The following is a 21,827-nucleotide window of genomic DNA, read 5'->3' on the forward strand; positions in this document are numbered from 1 at the left end:
AGAAGGTTGGTATATGACAAGGTACGAGATTGTTTGGATTGGGTGAGATTGTAGTGGAATTGAAGCTCAGAAACTCGAGGTATGGGAAAGCTCCATGCTATGACGTAACCACCAAACGCCGAACGCGAGACGCGCTCTGTAGCGCCAGAACACCCTAGTGACGACACATTAACTACGTTTACCCTGCAATCGAACCAAACATGCGAATCTGCGTTTATGCCGAATCGAAATCGATACCCATGGCGTAGCTGCGTCAATTGTAAGCTTCAACCCGACTTTCTCAGAGTGCAGCACATACCTCTCGTACAACCTCATGTACTTTGCGACGAAAGCCTCTAGATGGAAGATCTGCTTAGCGCCCATCTTACACCTATGCTCATAGAATGCCGCCCACTTGATAACCTCAGGCTTCAGTGCGTCCTCGGTCAAGGGTATTAATTTCCAGGTAAGCGTTTTTATAATGGTTGTAGAGTCGATGCAATGCGATAGCAGGTCGTAAAGGGAGGCGCGGACTTGTAGAAGGCGTTGCGGAGATCGCTCCTCGACAATTTGGCGGGCGATTTGCTGGATGAGTGCTTCCCAGTCAGGTGGAGGAATATGTGTTTGGTCGGTGATTTTCTCGCTGGTGGTATGTTAGTATTTATGAGGCTTTTATGGGTCTGAAACATACTTCTGAGCGTGTACTGCTTCGAACATTAAAAGCGCCTTCCTCAAGTTACGTCCACTGTCCTTCGCTATCCTCTGATTCAGACTCTCCACATCTTTCCATCCCTCCTTCTTGCCCACTTTGCTCAGAACATCGCAAATTTCAGTCTCCGTCGGCGCCGCAACTCTCACAAGTAGCGTTCTACTCCTGATGGGTGCGATGATGTTGCTCGTAGAGTTTGCTAGTAGAATCAACCGCAGGTTGGGACTGTACTTCTCCATGGTCCGTCTGAGTGCTGCTTGCGCATCTCTTGTCAAGTGATCTGCCTCGTTGATAACAACCACCTTGAAACGCTGCTTCGCGCTCAAGTCGACCTGTTGTGTTTGCGCCACTTCCTTCAAAAGGTCTTGTACAACTACTCTGTCATAGTTTCCAACATCTGATGGTGTGATTTCGAGGTGGTATACGGACGCGACGATGTTGAACTCGAGCTTGCGGTTTGTGGTGGTTTGGAAAACGCGTGCATCGATCTTAATCTTCTCGACACCGGGTCCATAGAGCTCTTTGAGCGTTGCGACGATGCGTGTCTTCTTGCCTGCGCCAGAAGGACCGTATACGAGGAGATGTGGAAAGTCGCCGCTTTGTGCCTATATAATGTTGCGTTAGTCGCGTTTCGCCTACTGGACGATTTCGATGGTGTCCTTACGAGGGCTCGTAGACGATCTGAAAGCTCGGGGTGATAGCTGAGTGCTTCAAGATTGCGCGGCCGGTGTTTGTCTACTAGTAGCGCCATTGTTTGATTCTGTTGTGGGCGTGTCTGCGAAGTTGCGAAAATTGGTGGAGCGTGAAAGCCAGACGCGTCCCAACGACGCGTAAAGTGGTGGGCTAGCTTGGCAGTCTACACGTCAACGCCTGACCGCGCTCTACACCACCATTCACATACAAGATTTCTTCAACTTTTGAACAAGATAACATTATCTGCTCAAGCAGCTTTCCGAATGCGATATCTATGAACTGGGCTGTCCTGTGAGCCAACATACTGCAATGCCGCCATCGAATATGGCCAAGTGAAGTACGATTCCAAACCCCAGGTGAAGACGAGCAAACGGACTATCTACAAGGTTTCTAGCGCCAACCAAGTGCTGCTCTTGCTCGTGTCGGCACTTACCTGCGGTCAAGCGCGGCACATCCTGAGATTTCTTTTCTCTTACACATACAGACCGAGTCGCGCAATCCTGCGCGTAGATACTTAGGTCTACATGGTCTTGCTCGTATTGCAACATAACCAGAACGAACAAGAGGACACCCACGTGCTGAAAGAGTACGTTATTGGCGATCCGCGCCTCGGTCACGCAAGTGAGGCGTTTCGTAGCCCCCACTGTCCAACACACGGCTCTATAACGCCCGCTGGTGACTCAAGCGACGATCCAGTTACTGACAAGGGCTCAAGCATAAGCTCCAGCATACTCCGACCAGGAAACCTGAGTCTAGGCCTGAATCGTCCAACCGAGTGTCTTCAGTCGCGAAGAAAGACTCAGGACAGACGATCGACATGGATATCAACCGCGTACCCGGCTTCCGTCCTACCAAGAACTCCATTCCATCCAGTTCGGACGAAGAAGGGCAGGAGGCAACTGGAGAAAATCGTGCTCAGTCGACCGAGCTCAAGGAAGAAACCGACGCCCATGCAGACACACTTGTGTTACTCCAACGAGTCCAGTACTCAGAGCATCGCATGGCTGAGCTCCTAGCTTTGGTGACCCAATTTGCAAATGGCCAACGCGATTTCCACATATCAACCCTGGAAGTTATTGAGAACAACGTCAAAGACATCGAGGGGAAGACTTGGAGAGATCAAACTATCAAAGTAGACTTGAGCAGGTACATCGGTCGATTGATGAGAAGGACAGAGGGATATTCAACTGAGATGGCAACAAAGGTTTTGCAGTTGAGTGACGCTCTCGGTTCATCAGCTTGTGACGTGGACGCTACACTCGAACGAAACAGTCTAGAGTCGTATGACTGGTGCAAGACAAAAACACTTCGAGAAGACTTCCCAAAAGACAGCCCGGTCATACCTCAAGCGATTGTCATACCAAACGCCAAAGGAGCCAGCTATGGGGTGAGTGATGTCTTCAAGAGAACGCAGGGATATCGGGACTTGGCCAACCAGGAAGACTCCGACGGCGGTTCAGATTTCGTTAGCGACAAGCTTAGCAGCAACACGGGTAGCTCTCCTACAAGCGCCATCGACTCTGACCAAGAAGGCCCAGACGAAATGTTGGCTGGGTTGTTGAAGGAGGTCAAAGCTACAAAGTCAGATAAGGCTACCGATTTGACTTACTATCTCAAACAAAGGCGGCTTGAGCTAGCGAACACTGATCCAGTTAACCGGGAGCAAAACATCAACAAGTCCACAAGCTCTGATACAGATAGCGACTCGGAGAGTAAGACATACGAATCGAAGAAAAAGTTGAACAGCTCGGACGATGAAGCATCTTCGACCAGGTCAATGTCGGTTTCGGTGAAGTTGAGGAAGCGAAAACTTGCCCGAATCTCCGGTTTGAGTTCAATTAAGCAGCCACCCGCACGTCCTGGCAAGAGGCAGAAACGTTCGACCAGCCACAGCATCAAAGAAGAAGGAACAAATTCGGATTCCAGTCGGTCAGACGATCAACGCGTGGTGCCGCCCAAACGAGCCCGCAAACCATATGCTAGGGCCAAGTCAGCGGAAGATACTGAAAAGCTCGTGTAGGCGCAGAGAATGAAGAGCAAGGTAAAGACTAGAAGTGCTGGTAGGCCTGGAAGTGGAGGGTCAGGCAGGGTGGAGTAAACGTGGTCTGGCCAGCTTTCCCGACTGGTGCCACTCATTTGTCGGCGGATGCCATTGCTCATTTGCTCAGCTTGATATATCAAAGAAAGCTCCACAAGGGCAAGACTACGGTATTAACTGGGATCAGATGTCGCAAAGCGAAGGCCATTCGATGCTGATGTCACGATTGCCATATTTTGCTGCTGGCTTGGTCAAGCCCGAGATGTACTTAGCTATATGCTTCAGTCTGCAGTCAATTAGGCAAATAGATAAGCTCTATACCATGTTGGTAACAAGCTCGGCTTCTAGTCGTTGTTTCGCGTACGAGCTAAGAGTTATAGGAAACCACACCTTATGCCTATTATTGTCACTATAATCATGCGAGTTAATCGGAAGCACATGATGAGAGTTGTGATATCAATGTAACGATAAAATCAATGGCTATGCTACGCTAATGCGCTATCAACTACAAAACTCTCTTCTTTCTAGTATTCCTTCGCCAACTTACTCCTTGCGCGGAGCAGATGTCCATACTTGAACATGACGAATGGAATCAAACTCAGGACTGTTCCGAACATGGCAAGGATGAGACCTGCGTACTGACTGCCCACGTTGTGGAAGAACGCGCTCGCAAAAAGTGGCGTAACAGCACCAAGGGTGTTCCTCATCAATCCCTGACCGGCGATAGCCGAAGATGAGGTCTCGCCGTAACAGTCGGCAGTGTAGGAGTATGTGCTCTCGAATACGAAGAAGATACCGAATGCGATGGGTGCGAGACCGATGACGGGACCAACCCAGCTCAGGTATCCGTATTGCGTGAAAGAGTAGATGAAGAGACCGACAGGGAGCCAGACAGCGCCAAACATGGCACCGTAGAGGCGATGTTCGGGAACGACGCGGACATTAGGGTCTTCCTGTAGCTGGTTGTACTTGCGCATCTGGAGGTGATGGGCGGCCCATCCGAGGAAAGTACCGACGGCGAGGGAGATGTATGGGAGGCCGCTGACACCTTCGGACCAACCACGCTTCTCAGTGAAGGTGATAGGGATGACCGAAAGGAACAGGAAGACTACTGCCCAGCAGAAGGCAATCCAGAGACCGAAGGCGAATACGACGGGTTCGGTAACAAGCATGCGGATAGCCTTCACGGATGAAGCCTTAAGCATGGACTTGACGTCGGGAGTGTAGATATCGTCTTCTGCGACATAGCGGTCGTCGCCAGTCGCCTTTTGCAGCTGCTTGGCTCGCTTGTGTAGCTTAGCACCGCCACGAGTCTCGGGGAAGGCGACGAAGATGAGAATCAAGAGAGGAATGTTGGCGAGACCCTGAATACCTTCAACCCATCGCCAGCCGAGCGATTGGTCGATGAAGCCGGCGTAGATGGGAGCGGCGACAGTACCGAAGATGGCGACGAAGGCGAACATGGCCATCGGGCGACCACGCTTGTGAGGCTCGTACATGTCGTCGAAGGTTCCACCGACGAGAATGGTGCCGACACAACCGAAGAGACCGAGTAGTAGACGGAGGCCGATGATTGTGGAGATGTTCTTTGCGAGCGCGAGACCGATGAATATGAGCGAGAAGCAAAGGAAAGCACTGGCGTATACGATCTTGCGGCCGACAAGCTCACAGAAGGGAGCTAGTACCATGGGCGCGATGGCACAAGCGATGTTGAAAGTAAACAACCCAAGCTGGCCATAGATTTCTTCAACGCCGAATTCCTCGCACATCCTTCCGATTCCTGAACTGTATGCCGTTGTCGCGAGACCGATGAAAAGCGTCATCAAGTTCAGCAATGTGGTAATACTGCGCTTGTACCAAGGATTCCAGTTGAACGGGTTTTCTTTGTCGCCAGTAGCAAAGCTAAGGACAATGTACTCCTTGCCTTCATGGTTGACCATCTCAGTCAGCGTAAGAGGCATATCGATGTCGACTCTCTTGATCTCGCCGCAAGCTGGGTCGATGTCTTCAACATCATCAGTGAGATGCTTGCCGCCCGCAATCCTTCCAATCATGAGTTCACCCTTCTCGTTGCGCAGTATCTCCGAGTTCATTGAAGGGGTTTCCTCCTTTCCGTTGGCTCCATTTTCTAGTTTGCTGTTCACTCTCGAGAGCAACGCGGGTGTTGAAGGACCTGTATTGGCCGCGGTGTTGGCAGCAGTCTGGTTCGCTGTCGTGCCGGCGATAGTGGCGGCGATGGAAGCATTACGTGGTGTGGTAATCGAGCCATTTCGAGGCGTAACAGGAGCACTCCGAGCTGCGTAGTATGAGTTCGCTCTTGACGCTGCCAGGGATGGAGGTCTCGAGGACTTGTGATTAAAGGATGGACCGTAGTACCCAGACATGTTGATCAAGATTTAAAGTGGGGAAGTCTTTGGGGAAGCAAAGAAAAGGACGCGGAGTGACGACCGTAATTAGGGAGATATATGGTATTTAGGAGCGAAAGCAGATGTGTACATCCTGCTTATCAACACCGGCGAGGTACCGGCATCGTTGGCCACTAGGGGCGGTGTGGGATGGCATTCGCCCTATTCATGGCCTGACCGTAAACACCCGACAGGCTGGCACGAGAATGCTGAGCCGTGGTAAGGGGGTATCCATGTGTTTTCACATTCGACGTCATAGTGCCTGTGCATAACTGCTCAGCAGATTTGCTCGGTGCCGTCAGATAGTGTATCGGACGAGAAAAATCTGCTATCTCTAACGTGTACGGACACTATGCGCTCTAGCGTTCCAAGACTGTGAGAAGAGTTTGGTGTTGAGGCTCTGCGGAACTCCACTTAGTGGGCGGTCCGGCCGGCAGGATGGCGGCATGACGTCGTATGTGGGTAGCCTTAAGCCAAAATTTGCACACTGCATAACACGTTTTAAGCAAGCCTAGATCTCGGGCTAATCCTCGGCAGCCGCGCGTGTCCGAGCACGCGTGCAACGGCGTTCAGTGGTCTGATCCAAAGGTTCCTCGTGTAAGACTTCAATCATATCGATGATCGTCGTATCGCTACCTCCACTATGTGCCTCACTATCCCACGCGATAGCATTGCGTGGAGGGTCGCTAGTCCTGTATAGTGTCAAACATATAGAACTGTAACACACTATGGATGTACCTTCTGCTCGTACCTGTTTCACTGTTGGGAGAATATCAACTACTGGGACGACAAGCCCTACTACCTCACACCTTCCCTATTATCTCTTTAGCATATCTCTTGGCAGGTATGGAGTTTGAAGAGTAAGACGGGATGACGTGGGACTGGGTGAAGCCGCGGACGAAACATCATGGATGGCTTGTCGAGATTTCAGGTCACATGTGGTTGAGTAGTGGTACGTTTGCATCCGCGCAGGCTAGACTTCTCTCAGTCCAATGACTACCCGTGGCCTATTGAGTCCGAGTGGCGATGCAAGGTATCGTGACCATGTCACTTTGGTTGTGTGACCATGTCCCTGGTCAACGACGATCGCCGTTCTTGTAGGTGTCAAGATGATGACACTAACGCAGATCTTTTTAGTAAAGATGGTAAGCATGCCGACCACAACGGTACCGCTGTATACCCCAGGAATGTGATGGACCTGTAAGACTAGTAACATGGCTAAGACCGATGAACAGGATACGAGACGACAGGACGAGCCGCAGAAAGACACGTTCGAACCTCTCACCGAATCAGCAATGCATTCGTCACAACATTGCCGCAGGGCAAGAACAACGACAATATTTGTTTTGTCATGATGGTGCCATTGCTTTGTGTGAATTCCTGATAAACCCATGATCGTTATGAGACCGGCATCCGAATGCTGCAATGAGCCCTTTTATCGGATCATGACTGCCGATGCAGAGAAAACGCTCGAAGAACTCCACCCCAGTGCCCAATGTTCCCTTAAACCTCAGCAATCTCACGGAGACGACGGATCGTTGACCTTGTGGCGGCGGCAGCGGGAGTACTGTGGATGGCGGTTAGCACTGTTCTGTTCTGCACAGACATAGCGAGTCTTTCGACGAAGGCGTAAGACTTCGACGATATGCGGGGAGTCTTACGAGACGGTGTAGGCTCCTCCGGCGGTGGTCTTGCGGCAGGATCGGCAGTTCCAGATACCGACGGCCTCACGCTTGACAGCGTTCTTTCCGCAGAATTGGCAGACGTAGCGGGCGTGCTGTGTGATCTATCGTGGGTGTGAGCGACTCGTTCTTCTGAGGCTGTACCGGGCTTGTTTGGGTGTGCGCACCTCCATCTTCTTGACCTGCTTACGGAGCGAGGCACCGTAACGGGTACCGTACTTTCCGGTGATGCCGACCTTCTTTGTGCCTGCAATCGCAATCAATAACTATCTATATCCAAGGGCTAAGGGGGTCGTACGCTTCGTCATTTTGGCGGTTGTATGAGTTGACGATGTAGATGGGTCAAGGTGTCGGATTCGTCGAGACTTTGCGTGGGTTGCGCGAAAATGCTAAGCGAGTGTCCACGTGACGTCGGTACCGGAACAACCACCTCCGGGCCTGCCAACACGAGAGCATAGCATTCCATTTGCTTCTCGAAGCAACATATATTGTCTTTACCGCTTTTACAACAAAGGCTAATAGCATGTTAGCACAATATAGCAGTGGTTTCTGTGCTCTGCATCTCTGCCGAATCTCGGATTCTGCTGATTCTGCCAAATCATCCCCACATCTTCACCCCAAAAGGAGCAATGTCCACTCCCACACAAAGAAATGTCAAAATGTCATATTCAGCGACCTAGAGATGGCACCCACAGAAGCCGCCTGACGTCCGCCGTAGATCTTCTCAAAGACTTCATAGCTTTGGCAGCTATACTTCCGCATCAGCTACCTAGGGCAACATGATGTCCCATTTACTCATCACAAACAAAGGAGTCAATGAACGATGCGGCGCAGCTGCGCAAGATGCCCAAAGTCAGATTCTCTATGGGAAGCGCCCGGCTGTCTGGATCCCGGATCAAGATGAAACTGAAACAGCTGACAAGCAGCCCCAGGCGCCAACAGACTGCTAAAACCGGAAATACTGCGATCCTGCGCGCTTATCGTCTGGCGATCAAACAGATATGTATTGCTGAGCTCTATTTTGACGTACGGCTTCCAGGAGCAACAGCCTTTGCAGAGTCTGGGGCGCAACGGGTAGTTTGGGGCCGTGTAGGCGGTGCAAATGTCCGTCTTGGACTTGATCTGGGCAGAATGTCAAGATGGTCGAGGATGTATATATCCTGCAGCTACAGCTTACCAGAGAGCAAAGACGGTTGTTTATCGAAACATATCTGAGCCTAATTCTTCCCATCTATCATCAATACCTTTCTATTCCCTAGTCTGCACATCATGGTCATCCATTACCTCAGACATGCAACACTTATCGCTGCTCTCCTTACATTCACCGTAGCCCAAGATGAGACCATCATACCCGATGATCTTCAATCTGGCTTCCGACCAGACGGCGACGAAGTGCAAGTCTCATTCACAGGTGATGCAGTAAATGGCTTCAAGGATGGAACGGTGTTTGAGAAAGAAGGTTAGTTCTTCATCTCGATATCAGGCTGGAAATCTTACACCTATTCAGCGGTAGCAGAAGAGCCTACATTCGCCCTTGGTGACAGCAGTGGCATCTCTTCTAGCACGCTGTACACGATCATCATGGTCGACACTACGTGCCCAGACTCTCGAAGACTCCACTACGCCCGCGCGAACTTCAAGTACAACTTCGAAATCACCAACATCAATACTAGCTCTCCCGCTCTTCTTGACTACATCGCTCCGGGCTCTGTTGAAGAAAAGGGCGATAACCGGCAATATAGTTTCTTGATGTATACGAACCCCGGTAGGAAAGAAATCACGGATCTGCAATTGCCAGGAGATAACGAGGCCTTCGATGTTGCGCAATTTCAGAACGATAATGGATTGGGGGATGCTATGGCTGGGGTTGGTATGGTTGTGAAGCTTGGGGGTGAGGCCGACTGTACGGGCGGCAATGCAGAAGCGTTACCCAGTAACCTGCCTACACCGAGACCTGCGAAAAGTACAGCAGTCGAAGTATCAACGATATTGAGTCCAGAGAACGCGACTGCGAGTGTTGTGCCCACACCCGCGCCAACATCGTCGAGAAGCCCAGCGAACTCGAATACCGCGTTACTAAGCGACCTTCCTTCTTCGGCAGCAGAGCCATCGGCAACTGTCTCAACGATCGTTTTGTCCAGTGCGGATGGGACAATTTCTTCAACAGCTACTACTGCGGCAGAGCAAACGGCAAATGCTGCCCCAGTAACGATACGCTGCCAAAGATGGGGCATGGCTTCCCTATTGGCCATCGTCAGCTTCATATTTGTATAGGTAGTAGGGAAGCATGCAGCAATGGAACAACATTGATATTAGTGTCCTTTCAGCAACCGCTTCGACGATTCTCTTTTCATAAATTTACAGCGATTCTACAATGACCGACTTGGTCTCTTGACCAAGGTTTTAACACGCTCATAACATTCTTACCAATTACACTCTATATCCGTCTCGCTTTCTGTTTTCGACTGTGAATGAGCCCCCGCCTACAGGATGACCTGTCTTTCCAACTACTCCTTGACAGCTTCGGCGTAACTCTTGTCCAGCGACCCGTTCTTCTTGATCAGCTCCCCAACGACGAACGGTATGCAGTCTTTTGGACCATAGTATTTCAGATCAAACTTGTCCCATTCACCTGCATCCCTCAAGAATTCTGGCGTGTGCCTCTGAAGTTCGCATCCACCCATGAAGAACGGCCAGCCCAGGATTGTATACACGAGTTGCATGAACCGGGCAGCCACTCTGCCTTCGGTCCTCCAAGGATTGGCCACGTGCTCGCAGATCACCATCCGGCCGCCAGGCTTGAGAAGATTGTAGAGTCCCTTTATGGTTTGCTCGGGATGTGGAACACCACAAAGCACGCGAGTGCAGCAAATCTCATCAAACACACCATCCGACGCCAATCCACCTTTGCCACTGACATCCAGAATCCCGCTCTTATGCAATGCTGGGATTAGACTCTCAGGCTCCGCACCACAGAGCATAGCATGAAACTTGCTGCCGAAGCCCCTCTTCTCTGCGTTCTTTACTAGTCCTGGATGCAAGTCCTCAGCTGGCTCCGCCCCATAAATAGCAGTGATAAGATCCGGGTTGAATCGCGAAAGCACTTCTCCAGATCCAGGACCGATATCGAGGACCACACCTTTACATTGGCCTAAAAGAGAGAACGTAGGGCCTGGCATCTCGGCAGACATTGCTTGGCCATTGTTTTTCCAGAGGCGGGCGAAGCCCTTGAAACGAAGTTTGGTGAGATTGAATACGGTGAAAGGGCGCCAGTCGTAGAATACAACTTCAAATGCTGCCATGAAGAAATCTGAGTATGAATGAGTATGACCCCTCCGAAAGGCGTTTTTGGCACAACTTACTATATGCTGCAATGCAAAGTAGTATCGTCGGGCGAAGAAGTGTCGGGATGCGTTCGCCCAGCCATTCCGCCGATGTCATGATGCTCTTCTCTTTGTATCTCAAGTATTGGTTATAGGATGCTTCAGGAGTGGATTGGCAAGTCGGAATGACGAAGGAGATTTAATGACGGAAGTAGAGGAAAGGAAAGAAGAAAGAGAATCCAAGAAGGAACATACTCAATTAGGCTCGAATGGAACGCTCGGGAACATTGGTTAGTCATGCAGGATCTAGCAGTCAATTCCGTTGGTGGGTTGATACGAGCAGGGACCTGTGTGACGTCGACGCGCTAGCAGCAGAGAGAGCCGAGGCGTGGATCATCAGATTGCGCATCGTGAGCTTGTGAAACCTGCAACGATCGACACGCTGATACATCTACACACTCGCAATGGCTGAAGGAAAGCGAACACAATTTGCGCTGATTACAGGGTGAGTATTGCTATCTGGCGCGGCGGTAGGAGGCTTAGGATCTTCTTAGCTCTAACCGACGCGAACAGGTGCACGCCCGGCGGCATTGGACACTATCTCGCGTTAGAATTCGCCGAAAGAGGTGAGGATAGTGTTCGCCTCAACTCTCTGCGGCTGCTAAGTTATTTGTAGGCTTCCAAGTTCTAGGGACCGTCCGCGATCCGTCCAAGTACACGTCTCCACACCCTAAGATCACCTATCTGCCCCTCGAACTCCCGCACAAGGAATCGATACGCGAATTGCACAAACGCGTCACCAAGATTACCGGAGGCAAGCTTGACGTATTGTACAACAATGCCGGACGTAACTACGTTATCCCAGCGCTGGACTACGACGAGGATGAGCTCCAGGAACTCTTCCAGGTAAACGTCTTCTCAGTAATGGAGATGTGCAGAACGTTTGCCCCACTCGTGGTGGAGGCAAAGGGCACTATCGTACAGACGGGATCATTAGCTGGTATCATGCCCTATGTTTGGGGTGCGCCATACAATGCTGCCAAAGCAGCACTGCACGCCTACTCGGATACATTACGTGTCGAGCTCGCTCCTCTCGGTGTGTGCGTTATCAACGTCGTGACTGGCGGCGTCAAATCGAACATCGCACGAACACATCGCACTCTGCCACCGGGCTCCTACATGCAACCGCTTGCTGCCGAATACGAGCGAAGACTGGTACATAGTCAGGAGTTGGGTATGGACACGAAGCAGTATGCAAGCAGCTGTGTCAAGCAAGTGCTCGCTGGCGATGGCATCTTCTCTAAGACGAGATGGATATGGGAGGGTAAGATGAGCTGGATTGTATGGTTCGCGTGGACATATCTCCCGACTTCGGTGCTTGATTACTACTTCACCGCAACGTTCAATCTGAACAAGTTAAGGGGAACTGCAGGGCCGGATAAGAAGATTCGATGAGGGCATACAATTGCTTTAAGCGGTTACACCCCAGTCATAACAATTAAAAATAGGCGTTTGACATCACAATACGCTACAAACGAGCAGGGCGTAAATGTAACCAGGCCTAAATTTCTCTGTCCAATGCTCACTGTACTCCGAATGTCCTTCAATCATGAAGTACAGACATGGCTGACTTCGATGTTGTTACAGTTGGCGTAGATACGTACAAGTCCAAAGCTAGCGTCGCCAATTTCACACGTACCAGGTCTATCCGGCCTCGTAGCTCCAGTGCGCGCTACCTACAAGCCCACCCATCGTGTAACCTTACGTTGGTCGAACGAAAGTTCTGTTTGGGAGGTGTGTGTTGTGTGTTTGAAGCAAGTAACGCATCTACCCAAATTTCTGGACACAATGGGCTTAGGCGAAGGCGTTGGGATCTCTCCGATCTCTACGTGCTCGCTTACTGGACGACAAAGCCCGCCAGCTGTACGTAACATTTCCAGTTCTACAACAACGAACGAGGATAAAACCACAAAATGCCTGATCAACTTATCAATAGTCATTCGCCGCTGCTCGCGCTACCCGCTGAAATCCTTCTCCTCGTTTTTGATTGTTTCTTCGACACACAGCAACCGCAAATTATACTGGAATCTACTGAACGCTACTACTACAACTACTCTGAGGCTTTTTCAACACTCAACGCTCTCGAACACACATGTCGCAGCCTGCGACCCATCGCGAAGGAAGTCCTTAACACAAAGTGTCTGTGGAAATTTCATAAGCCTATTGCAGCTTTTACAGAAGGTCATAGTATCCGACGAAAGGCCACGCACATTGAGATACTTAGAGATGCTTATTCATTTCCAAGACCAAGGGACGATTATCCATGGCGGCCACGAGAGGAGCTTGAGCAAGAATTAAATACGTGGGGTTACTGCCCCGTTGACGTAAAGACAGCGCTTAATGAAGACCCTGCTCAGTTGGAGCTTGCCTTCCTTGTTGCGAGTTCACCCGATCTATAGACCTTCATTATGGATGGCCATCACAATTTCTACGGTATTTCGAGTATTGATCAGCGTTACGAACTTCCGGTATGGCTTATCCCCATCATTCAAGTTGCCCGGAAGACGCCACTTAACGGCATGGACCATTCATTCTACCGAAATCTGCAGACTCTCGACATAGAAATGCAGTTCAGTTTCGATACTAGCCTGGCCTATCTGTTCTTACTGCCGACGCTCCAAACGCTTCGTCTGAGTTGGATGGTTAGTCAGATTCCATTCGAGGACGAAGCAAATTGGCCAGTTAAGAGCAGATCATCGTCAGTTGCTTCGCTCACACTTGATGAAGCCGAAATCTCTGGTACTCTTATCAGACTTTTCATCACCTCCTGCAGAGAGCTATCATGCTTCAAGTACAGTAACGGGTCTGTGGAAGAAATGCCTCTGAGCTGCTCGGCAGAGATCATGTCTGGTCTTGCGCAGCAGCAAGACACGCTGCGTACTCTATATCTTGAACCTCATCAAAGGGGCGAATACGACTATGAAGGCATGACCCTCACGCGCATCGACGGCTTTCACAAACCGTATGCACTAGAGAGACTCTATACGCCGTTCTGGGCTCTCCTTGGGAAACCTCAATCAACGTACACTGGCGAAGGAAGTTGGCAGTACCCGCAAATGAGAGATGTGCTTCCACCCCGACTGCAAGAGCTATCGTTATACATATTACCTATCATGTTATCCCAAGAGTACAACGATGGCTACCTCAGCCTCTTCTCTAGTGTCTTACCTTCAGATACGAAAGATCTCTACCTAAAATGGGTCCACGTGGAATGCGAAAATGTGTTAGAGTGCGCACCGTTGCCCTTCGACTTTTGGAACATCAAGAATGTCTTCCTGGAACAAGGAGTTGATTTTGACTACATAATATGTGGCTATGAGCACCTCTAGGTATGTGAACATTACATCTTAATAACCATTTTAAATCGAGTATTGTTCTGGTGCGACGCAACATATGCCATGGCAAAACGTCGCAAACAGAATTGATCTCTACCAAACGTCAAGTGCAATTGCTGTCACTCATAATACTATCACTACCACGTACAGATTTTACATCAGAAGACGGTTGTATCGATACGGTCATTTCAAGCTTCATGAAGTACGGCCCAAAAACTGTCAAAATGGCTCATCATCTTACATGCAATGAAAAGTCAATAGTGCCCAGGGTTCTATCTAGACTTGGCTACCCTGAAGATTGGATGAGCAGCGAGGAAGGCCGAAAGTATATGTTTACTTCCTGGGCTGTCCATCAACGAAATAACAGCCAACAATTTCGCCCTTCTTTTCTGATACACCACAACGCAAATCATGACGTCGTGACTCAAGACCCGCACTCTTCACTAACGGAATCCCGCTCCGACAATACCTCATCGGAAGCGATATCATCGCAGCCCAACCCCACGATACGATGCGCCACAATTGCCTCAGGTACATGAAACTTGTACCTCCGCCCGTCTTCCACCATCGCCGATGGAAAGCGCAGTACGTGCCGCATGTGCATTCTACGGGCCTTCGATGCAGCCCACTATCTTCACCAATTGCAGCCACCCAATCTATATAAATTGTAGATTGGCCCATTAGCGCGGTTCTTGCGGATCAGGTACCTATATCAGCCGGTTGTTATTGCACGTGAGGAAAACTTGACTTGGCGATCGGTGGAACGGCGAGACGGAGTATGCACGAAGTCGGGTGCTGTAAGAATCTTTCATGTGGGGCCAAGAGTAGGTACTGCGTGGATGGTACGTGGTAGATAGCACGCGGACGTTGAGGCGTTGAATCAGGGGCTGGGGTCATTGCTCAGCCTTTTGCTTTTGGTAGATGACTGGTGTAACCACGTCAAACCTGCCAGAGCAAATTATGAGATTGCACTTTGCTTTCTGTGTGTTTGAACAATCTCCGTGGCTCCCAGAGGTCATTACTTGCAAGTTTGATGTTAAAGTTGATGTAATTATGCCTAATGTTTTGCTATTATGCGCATGAGTACAAGGGAAAAAAACGCCCCTCCGTCTACCCAAGCACTTCTAAGACGAGCAAAAATGCCATATTAAACTCCATGTGTAAATGCGTAACGCTGATATGCTTGTCCAAAAAATCTCATACCTCATATCCGGATGCCTACCGGACTCGTCTCCCTCCTTTTGTTATTCCTTTTTCTAAAAGTCCCAAAGGGTGCCGAAAGCGTGCATACCTTCCTTAGCACACCCCTGCATCATCTCATCGTTGCCCTGGCTGTTACTCGTGATGAAGATGACTTCCGCGCCAAACCTTTTCCACGTATCTCTTAGTAGCTCCATTGTATCAGGGCGTCCACCTCTCTTCTTGCTGTCCCAGAGAATCATGCGCTCGGGCTCGATGTGCTTGTGAATGAGGCCTGTGACTGTAGGACCGAAAGTGCGCTCTTGATCGGAACCGATCCAGATGAGAAACCAGTTAGGTGATTGGATGCAAGTGGAGAGTGCAGCACCGATGCCAGTACCGGTGCATATGCGAATGCCGCGCTTGAACATTGCGGAAGCGTGACCTACGCCAGCTGCCTTTATGTTAGTAGATGTAGCTGTAATAAGAGTCAGGGAGAATGCATACCAAACTTAAGCTCTCGCGTCCAAACAGTCTTCGGTGGGTTGGCGACAAGGTTCTTTGTGAAGTCTCCTTGAACACCGCAGATCATGTAATGGTGGGTGGCATCGCGTCCCTCACTGATGATACCAAAGGCGTGGTACTCCATGATGGATGTGCGGCTGATTCGTCCTAAGAGACCTTGCTGCATGCCGCGCTCAAATTTGAGGACAGCGACTTTGGGTGAAGGGATCTCAACTTCGACTGATACCTCCCTAAGGGTAACCCATGGGATGAGGACACTTGGATATGTCAGCAGAAGAAACTAAACAACATGTAAGACTCCTTACAATATTGTCATGAAGACAGCGAACCAGAGCTCTTGTGCACTGAGTAGGCTGTGAGCGGTAGTCCTCCACTCGCCGCGCTTGATGTCGTAGGTATTGCCCATGATAACAAACACCCACGTCATCTAGAAGACATCAGTAAAAGTTCCGATGAAAGACCACAAAAGAGGTTACATACTGCGAGGCCTAGCCATCCAACAAATCGGTGGTGCTTCTCGAATACGTTGTGATAGGTGCTGACAAGGGCGTAAGTACGGTGCTACAAAGCTAGACATAGATCGGAGCTACTAACTTGCGCACCCAGGGAAAAGCACTCAACACCGAGACGATGATGAAAAAGTTGGTGATGATTCCGCTCGCAATCACGGCAGGATGTTGTACGGCACGATATCGAATGATGTCGACACACTTGTAGACGAGCCAGCTAATTCTAACGTCAATGCTGTTTCGATCCTGTCCAAGAATAGTGACTCACGCAGCACCAGACAACGCGCATCCAGAATGTATGCCTCCAACATGTTGTAGAACAGATGTCGCAGCGAGCTTGACGCATACAGGTGCCCACTATTGTGACTGGTCAGCAGACTTCAGGTTGAAGGGCAAGCAGGCACGTACTCCCAGCCCATATATGGCGACCAAGTATAAGAAGCGCATCCATAGTTCATTCCTCATCAGAATAGCACAAAGGAGATTGCCTAACACCAAAGCACCGAGGTGTTCCTCGGCGTACTTGAAGCGACCGCAGGCGGACAAGATGATTCCCGTAAGGTTGAGCAAGGTGACGAATGTGAAGAACTTTCTGTATGTGTTGAACCAAAGATCGAACAGGATCCATCGGCTGATTTTTGGCTTTTGAGGTTTCTCCCCAGCTGGCTTCTTCACGGTGGTGTCTAGTTCAGCGGCATCGGTAGGTTTTCGTCCTAATGGCAGAGACAATGACAGTTCCGGTACACTCGTGCATGGTGTTATGCCTTGGTGGACGGGAGAGGCGGGCATTAACGATGCAACAATGTGTATCGGCTTTTTTTGCTCCATGTACACGAAGCCTGGTGCCGTCAACTCCAACGTACTATCGTACATGCCCTTTTCCGCATCGTCGAGCGAGTCAGCGCTGTTGCCGCCAGTAAGGGCGGTTCTCGATGTGGTTGACATGTCGTTGGTAGGCGATAACTGCACCAGGGTCCAGAGGTGTAGGCGCGAAAGACGGGAAGGCAGGGGTGATGGACGGGTGACTTCCGCAGAGGGTTGATAAACGATGTACGAGGGTTCAACGAAGAAAGATTGGTAATGAGCACAGGCTAGATTAGGAGCTCTCAAGAAGTACTTATTGAGGACACGGCCATGAGGCGCACTGTTGTGTCATCTGGCTCATCAATTCCTGCAACGACACCATCCCACAATTCATCTCTGGAGTATACGGTACCAATGTCCGTAAGCATCGAAGCCAGCGGTCCCGTCCAGACAGGTCTCAAGGCAAACCAGGTGGCAGTCGGCACATCCGCTCCGTGCTCAGCTCGTAAAGGATTAAAGGATTCCCCGTGGGGAGAGTAGGAAACCTGAGCCGCACCCTAGCCCTCAGTAGCTTACCTCCACATGATGGATCTGCGTCTCGGCAACTAATGCTTCCATGGCACTAAGCACGTTCTGTCGTGGAAAGACTGCCGTTAGGTACTGATTCATCCGGCGTCTGTCTTCCCGCGACTTGCGGGTATCTGTGTTCCAGCAAGAATCTTCTTGCGGCACTCTTAGTGGAGGCCTATGTCGGTAGTTTCTGCCCAACATTGGGTCAGCGAGACATCCCCACAGCCTCGATATCGATCTGGAGACACTTCTCGGCCGCGACGACGTCGTCATAACGCATCTGATATTACGGTCGTACAGATATGTCGGCAGGCTACGATCACGCGACTTGGTCGGGATATTGCAAGAATATACTACGAGGTCAATGCGGTGTTTTGGTGTGACGCCTGGAAGTGACCTTTGGGTAAAAAGACAGGGATATAGAAAGAAGCAATAATGTGGAAGCGTAATATCATTCGACTGCATCCGGTTGCATTAGCGAGGACGCGATAACGTCAGACGTGCCGAGGCGTCCATCGCGAAGTCACCCAATCTACCTAGGCTTAATCTCTAGTTCTTCACGTACAGATCGACGTATTCGTCGATGTCCATGTTATCGAGCGTCTTGCTGTCTTGCGCCAATGCGACAAGCTTGTCAACGTGTTGCGACGGGTAGTGCGGGCCGAGATGCCTCTTGTACTTGGCGAGGATTTCAGGCTTTGCTTCTTCACGTCGCAACCGGTGGCCAAGAGGAGCCTCAACAACCTCTTCTTCCAGCACGGTTCCATCCTTGAGTGTTACGGTCAGCGCGTTGGATATGGTGCGCTTCTCAGGGTCGTGGTAGTCCTTGGTGAATTGCGGGTCCTCCACACAGCTAATGCGCTGTCGGAGAGACTCGACGAGTTCCGATGTAGCGGCTTCACTATCATCTGGGTAGTCAGTGGCTTCAAGGCGGTTGAACACGAACATGGTGGAGACCATGTACTACCATGATGTCAGCACGAGCAGGCAACTACGGTGGGTGAGACTTACTTGAACGCAGTGATCGCGGTCAGCAAAGTTCTCCATAGGCTTGAATTGCTTATCGATGATGCGAATGCAGGCCTCGTGCGTACGGTTCACGACACCCTCGATGTCTTTGGCGCTCTTGCCCATTGCCGCCAACTTCTTGTTGAGGCGTTGCGCAGCTTCGACGGCGGTCTGGGAGTGGAACTCAGCTGGACTCGATTAGCATATACGGCGGATCAAAATTGGCTTAAAGGGGCATTATTACCCGGATAAGAGACCTTGAAGAGAACGTTCTCCATGACATAGCTGCCATAACCCCTCTGGAACTGGAAGGGCTTGCCGCCAAAGTTGACGTCGTAGAAGCCCCAAGTGGGCGCTGAGAGAACAGTGGGAAGACCCTGCTCGCCCTTCATAACCTTCAGCACGAGGTTGACGGCCGTCTGGCAAGCATCACCAGCAGCCCAGGACTTGCGCGACATGGTGTTGGGCGAGTGCCTGTAGGTACGCATCGATTGGCCATCAACGAAGGCTTGCGAGATGGCGTCACGTGTCTGAGCCTCACTGAGGCCCATCATCTTGGACACGACAGCTGTGGAAGCCAGCTTGACCAGAATGACGTGGTCCAGACCGACTTTGTTGAACGAGTTCTCTAGAGCCATGCAGCCCTGGATCTCGTGTGCCCTGATCATCGCCTCAAGGACATCTCTGACCTTGAAGATCTTGCCATTGCCGAGATTGCCTCCAGCCTTGTTTGTTCGTGTGATCCAGTCGGCAGTTGCGAGGATCGCCCCCAGGTTGTCTGAGGGGTGGCCCCACTCGGCAGCGAGCCAGCAGTCGTTGAAGTCGAGCCATCGGATCATGGCGCCAATGTTGAAGGCACCGTTGACGGGGTCCATCTGGTAGTTGGTACCAGGTACCTTGCAGCCATTGGGGACGGTTGTGCCTTCCACAACAGGACCGAGGATCTTCCTGCACTGCTCGAAGCGCAGCCCCTCCAGACCGCAGCCAAGCGTGTCAACGAAGACCCAGCGGGCGGTATCGAACTATACGAAGCTTAATTAGCCGCGAGACTCGCTGAAAGGCAAAGTAATCCTACCGCAAGCTCTGAGTCGACTGGGGTGTTGTGGATATAGCTGGCCATGTCCTTGATCTCAGGGTCGTACTCGCGCTTGCTCAGCGTCTGTGGCACGGAGCTCTTGAGGGACGCCATGGTGGAGAAGGACGATGCAGCTGCTGTTCGCGATGTGATTGGGTTCGAGGGAGCAGTTCGCAGAGCAATTGGCCTTATAGCTCTCGTTACGACGCTGGACCGTGATCGAAGGTTTCGTGAAGCGGTACTGCACAGGTTGCGACTGAAGGCCGACATGTTGATTAGCGTCTGTCGTGCCGGACGACGTCAATGCAGCTGTAGAGAAAAGGGACAGTCGTACTTCGCGCTTTTGAGGGAACTGTTGGTTTTTGAGGAAGTTCTGGGCAAACGATGAGCATCGCTCGGCTCGCAGAATTCGGGAGGATGGATAGCCCGCCTTCAACCGAGGCAGTACATATCCGCCAGCCGCGCAGAATGCCTCGCAGCAACGGCGAAGCAGACTTCACAGAGTAACTGTATCATTGCGCGCGTATTCTGCGTCTATTACTATAGCTCAATGACTGCTGTCGCGCCTGCCATCTCGAGCGCGAATGCCTGCCCGCACTTCACTCAACTTGCTACCCCGCACCATCCCGCAGGTACGCTTCGGCTATAATTGCTGGGGCCCGCTCCCAGATGCCTGCTGCTTAGCTTCCCCAGAGCCGCAGAGCCTCCGAAACTGAACATCAGCGCCAGAGGTCTCGGATATCCTACAAGATTTGTCTTTCTATTTCCTCCAGCTCTTGATCAATTTCTCGCTCCCACATACTTGACAATGACGGTTGAGTGAGTGCCAAGTAAATTTCCTCACGGGATAGAGATTCGTGCGAACCCAGTGTACATGGATCACGAATCCGCAATCCGCATACCGGTGCGCTTACCGATACAATGCGATGAGGTATAGCATGTTCCCTGTAGCCAGCCAAGAGTCCTAACCTACCAAGCCTCACCATCCACCGCTTCACCTTTGTAAGCTGGTAGCCGTTGGCGACGAGTAGAGAGACTTCGAGAAGAATGTCGCTTTCCCTTGCGAAGCCACCAGGGTTATCGACGCCAAGAACAGGTTCTTTGGGCCCGTATCGGAAGTCGAAGATGTATCTCCTACAACAGTACGATGCTGATGCGGAGGTACAGAATTTTTTGTACAATTGCTGCTCCCGTTGGGCATTGTGATCAAACGATAGGTGTTGGGCCACGAGAACACAGTTCTTAATACGATATGCTATGGGATGAATAGCGCCGTTTTCAGAACAACGCTGTGTTTCGCGGTATAGCGCCGATGCAAGGAATGCATTACGAAGGGAAGTATCCGAAGTCTCTATGTTGTATGCCAGGAAAAGATAGTATGGCAATTGGTTCAGGCCCAAGCGCTGATGCAATGCCCGTCGTATCTCCTCGTCGAAAGCACCTACCTCGAACGTCAGTTTGTTGTCTTTATGGCTGGGAAGGCTCACAACGTACGGCATACGAAGCGTAACCTCAGTACCCTGAAAACATCACGACATTGCCGCCTTCTGGGTTGGAAACATAGGTCCAGGACATGGTTGATGATCTGACTCCAAAGCTCCACGGGTAAAGCATGGATGCCATTGAGGCGTGACTCTGGAATATTTCGCAGTTTTTCTCTCGACAGCTTTCCCAAGATGTCTCTCAAGCCTTGATCAAGCTCAGCCTTTCTTTGCATATTCTTGTGTGTGCGGATCCTATCCATGGGGCCCATGATGTAAGCGCACATACCACGTGTGAATAAAACAAAGTTCCAGGCACGCCCGAGTATGTCGATTTCGAATTGAAACATTAGCTGAATGGCGAAGTATCCGGAAATGATACTGGGAAGGAGAAGCATGTCAAATCCATAGACTTTGCTGGGACGTAACATGTACCTAGGTAGTGTACAAAT

The 21,827-nt window shown here is 50.7% G+C and overlaps 11 protein-coding genes across 11 annotated transcripts; 4 read left to right on the plus strand and 7 right to left on the minus strand.

The window, feature by feature from the left end:
• Positions 1 to 21: 21 nt before the first annotated feature.
• CC77DRAFT_1016118 (P-loop containing nucleoside triphosphate hydrolase protein) lies at positions 22 to 1,484 on the minus strand. The gene is made up of 4 exons (XM_018524159.1): positions 1,353 to 1,484; positions 671 to 1,293; positions 299 to 622; positions 22 to 248 (listed from the first exon to the last, which is right to left on the minus strand). The coding sequence occupies exons 1-4, from the start codon at positions 1,437 to 1,439 to the stop codon at positions 215 to 217; spliced, it is 1,068 nt and encodes a 355-aa protein (XP_018390538.1). The 5' UTR covers positions 1,440 to 1,484; the 3' UTR covers positions 22 to 214.
• Positions 1,485 to 2,198: 714 nt separating this feature from the next.
• On the plus strand, positions 2,199 to 3,401 carry CC77DRAFT_1004777 (hypothetical protein; the record flags this gene model as incomplete). Its single annotated transcript, XM_018523300.1, has 1 exon — positions 2,199 to 3,401. One exon carries the CDS (start codon positions 2,199 to 2,201, stop codon positions 3,399 to 3,401), a length of 1,203 nt encoding a protein of 400 aa, XP_018390539.1.
• A 542-nt stretch (positions 3,402 to 3,943) lies between these two features.
• Positions 3,944 to 5,803, minus strand: CC77DRAFT_1037332 (fructose facilitator; the record flags this gene model as incomplete). The annotated part of the gene is made up of 1 exon (XM_018527059.1): positions 3,944 to 5,803. One exon carries the CDS (start codon positions 5,801 to 5,803, stop codon positions 3,944 to 3,946), a length of 1,860 nt encoding a protein of 619 aa, XP_018390540.1.
• Positions 5,804 to 7,327: 1,524 nt separating this feature from the next.
• Positions 7,328 to 7,814, minus strand: CC77DRAFT_1056923 (ribosomal protein L37ae; the record flags this gene model as incomplete). The annotated part of the gene is made up of 4 exons (XM_018527959.1): positions 7,328 to 7,391; positions 7,486 to 7,610; positions 7,674 to 7,753; positions 7,805 to 7,814. The coding sequence occupies 4 exons, from the start codon at positions 7,812 to 7,814 to the stop codon at positions 7,328 to 7,330; spliced, it is 279 nt and encodes a 92-aa protein (XP_018390541.1).
• A 961-nt stretch (positions 7,815 to 8,775) lies between these two features.
• On the plus strand, positions 8,776 to 9,780 carry CC77DRAFT_1004780 (hypothetical protein; the record flags this gene model as incomplete). Its single annotated transcript, XM_018523301.1, has 2 exons — positions 8,776 to 8,965; positions 9,014 to 9,780. The coding sequence occupies 2 exons, from the start codon at positions 8,776 to 8,778 to the stop codon at positions 9,778 to 9,780; spliced, it is 957 nt and encodes a 318-aa protein (XP_018390542.1).
• Positions 9,781 to 10,013: 233 nt separating this feature from the next.
• On the minus strand, positions 10,014 to 10,947 carry CC77DRAFT_926674 (hypothetical protein; the record flags this gene model as incomplete). The annotated part of the gene is made up of 2 exons (XM_018533946.1): positions 10,014 to 10,816; positions 10,869 to 10,947. 2 exons carry the CDS (start codon positions 10,945 to 10,947, stop codon positions 10,014 to 10,016), a joined length of 882 nt encoding a protein of 293 aa, XP_018390543.1.
• A 346-nt stretch (positions 10,948 to 11,293) lies between these two features.
• On the plus strand, positions 11,294 to 12,284 carry CC77DRAFT_1004782 (NAD(P)-binding protein; the record flags this gene model as incomplete). The annotated part of the gene is made up of 3 exons (XM_018523302.1): positions 11,294 to 11,334; positions 11,403 to 11,455; positions 11,506 to 12,284. The coding sequence occupies 3 exons, from the start codon at positions 11,294 to 11,296 to the stop codon at positions 12,282 to 12,284; spliced, it is 873 nt and encodes a 290-aa protein (XP_018390544.1).
• Positions 12,285 to 13,297: 1,013 nt separating this feature from the next.
• Positions 13,298 to 14,218, plus strand: CC77DRAFT_1056927 (hypothetical protein; the record flags this gene model as incomplete). Its single annotated transcript, XM_018527960.1, has 1 exon — positions 13,298 to 14,218. The coding sequence occupies one exon, from the start codon at positions 13,298 to 13,300 to the stop codon at positions 14,216 to 14,218; it is 921 nt and encodes a 306-aa protein (XP_018390545.1).
• Positions 14,219 to 15,480: 1,262 nt separating this feature from the next.
• CC77DRAFT_1056928 (hypothetical protein) lies at positions 15,481 to 17,382 on the minus strand (the record flags this gene model as incomplete). The annotated part of the gene is made up of 7 exons (XM_018527961.1): positions 15,481 to 15,857; positions 15,911 to 16,185; positions 16,234 to 16,355; positions 16,409 to 16,466; positions 16,523 to 16,654; positions 16,706 to 16,794; positions 16,846 to 17,382. 7 exons carry the CDS (start codon positions 17,380 to 17,382, stop codon positions 15,481 to 15,483), a joined length of 1,590 nt encoding a protein of 529 aa, XP_018390546.1.
• A 978-nt stretch (positions 17,383 to 18,360) lies between these two features.
• CC77DRAFT_1027764 (2-methylcitrate dehydratase) lies at positions 18,361 to 20,164 on the minus strand (the record flags this gene model as incomplete). Its single annotated transcript, XM_018526390.1, has 4 exons — positions 18,361 to 18,774; positions 18,823 to 19,007; positions 19,064 to 19,841; positions 19,895 to 20,164. The coding sequence occupies 4 exons, from the start codon at positions 20,162 to 20,164 to the stop codon at positions 18,361 to 18,363; spliced, it is 1,647 nt and encodes a 548-aa protein (XP_018390547.1).
• Positions 20,165 to 20,401: 237 nt separating this feature from the next.
• Positions 20,402 to 21,827, minus strand: CC77DRAFT_301790 (hypothetical protein). The gene has a single exon (XM_018531138.1). The coding sequence runs from the start codon at positions 21,391 to 21,393 to the stop codon at positions 20,638 to 20,640; it is 756 nt and encodes a 251-aa protein (XP_018390548.1). The 5' UTR covers positions 21,394 to 21,827; the 3' UTR covers positions 20,402 to 20,637.

This window comes from Alternaria alternata, assembly GCF_001642055.1.
Source record: "Alternaria alternata strain SRC1lrK2f unplaced genomic scaffold CC77scaffold_2, whole genome shotgun sequence".
Lineage (NCBI taxonomy): Eukaryota > Fungi > Ascomycota > Dothideomycetes > Pleosporales > Pleosporaceae > Alternaria > Alternaria alternata.

Bases quoted from the DNA above. Each gene is read 5' to 3' on its own strand.
- CC77DRAFT_1016118 (XM_018524159.1), bottom strand. From the start codon at position 1,439: ATGGCGCTACTAGTAGACAAACACCGGCCGCGCAATCTTGAAGCACTC. The intron at 1,294-1,352 runs GTAAGGACACCA...AACATTATATAG, and splicing joins CAGATCGTCTACGAGCCCTC to GCACAAAGCGGCGACTTTCC. The intron at 249-298 runs GTATGTGCTGCA...CAATTGACGCAG, and splicing joins TACATGAGGTTGTACGAGAG to CTACGCCATGGGTATCGATT.
- CC77DRAFT_301790 (XM_018531138.1), bottom strand. From the start codon at position 21,393: ATGCCGTACGTTGTGAGCCTTCCCAGCCATAAAGACAACAAACTGACG.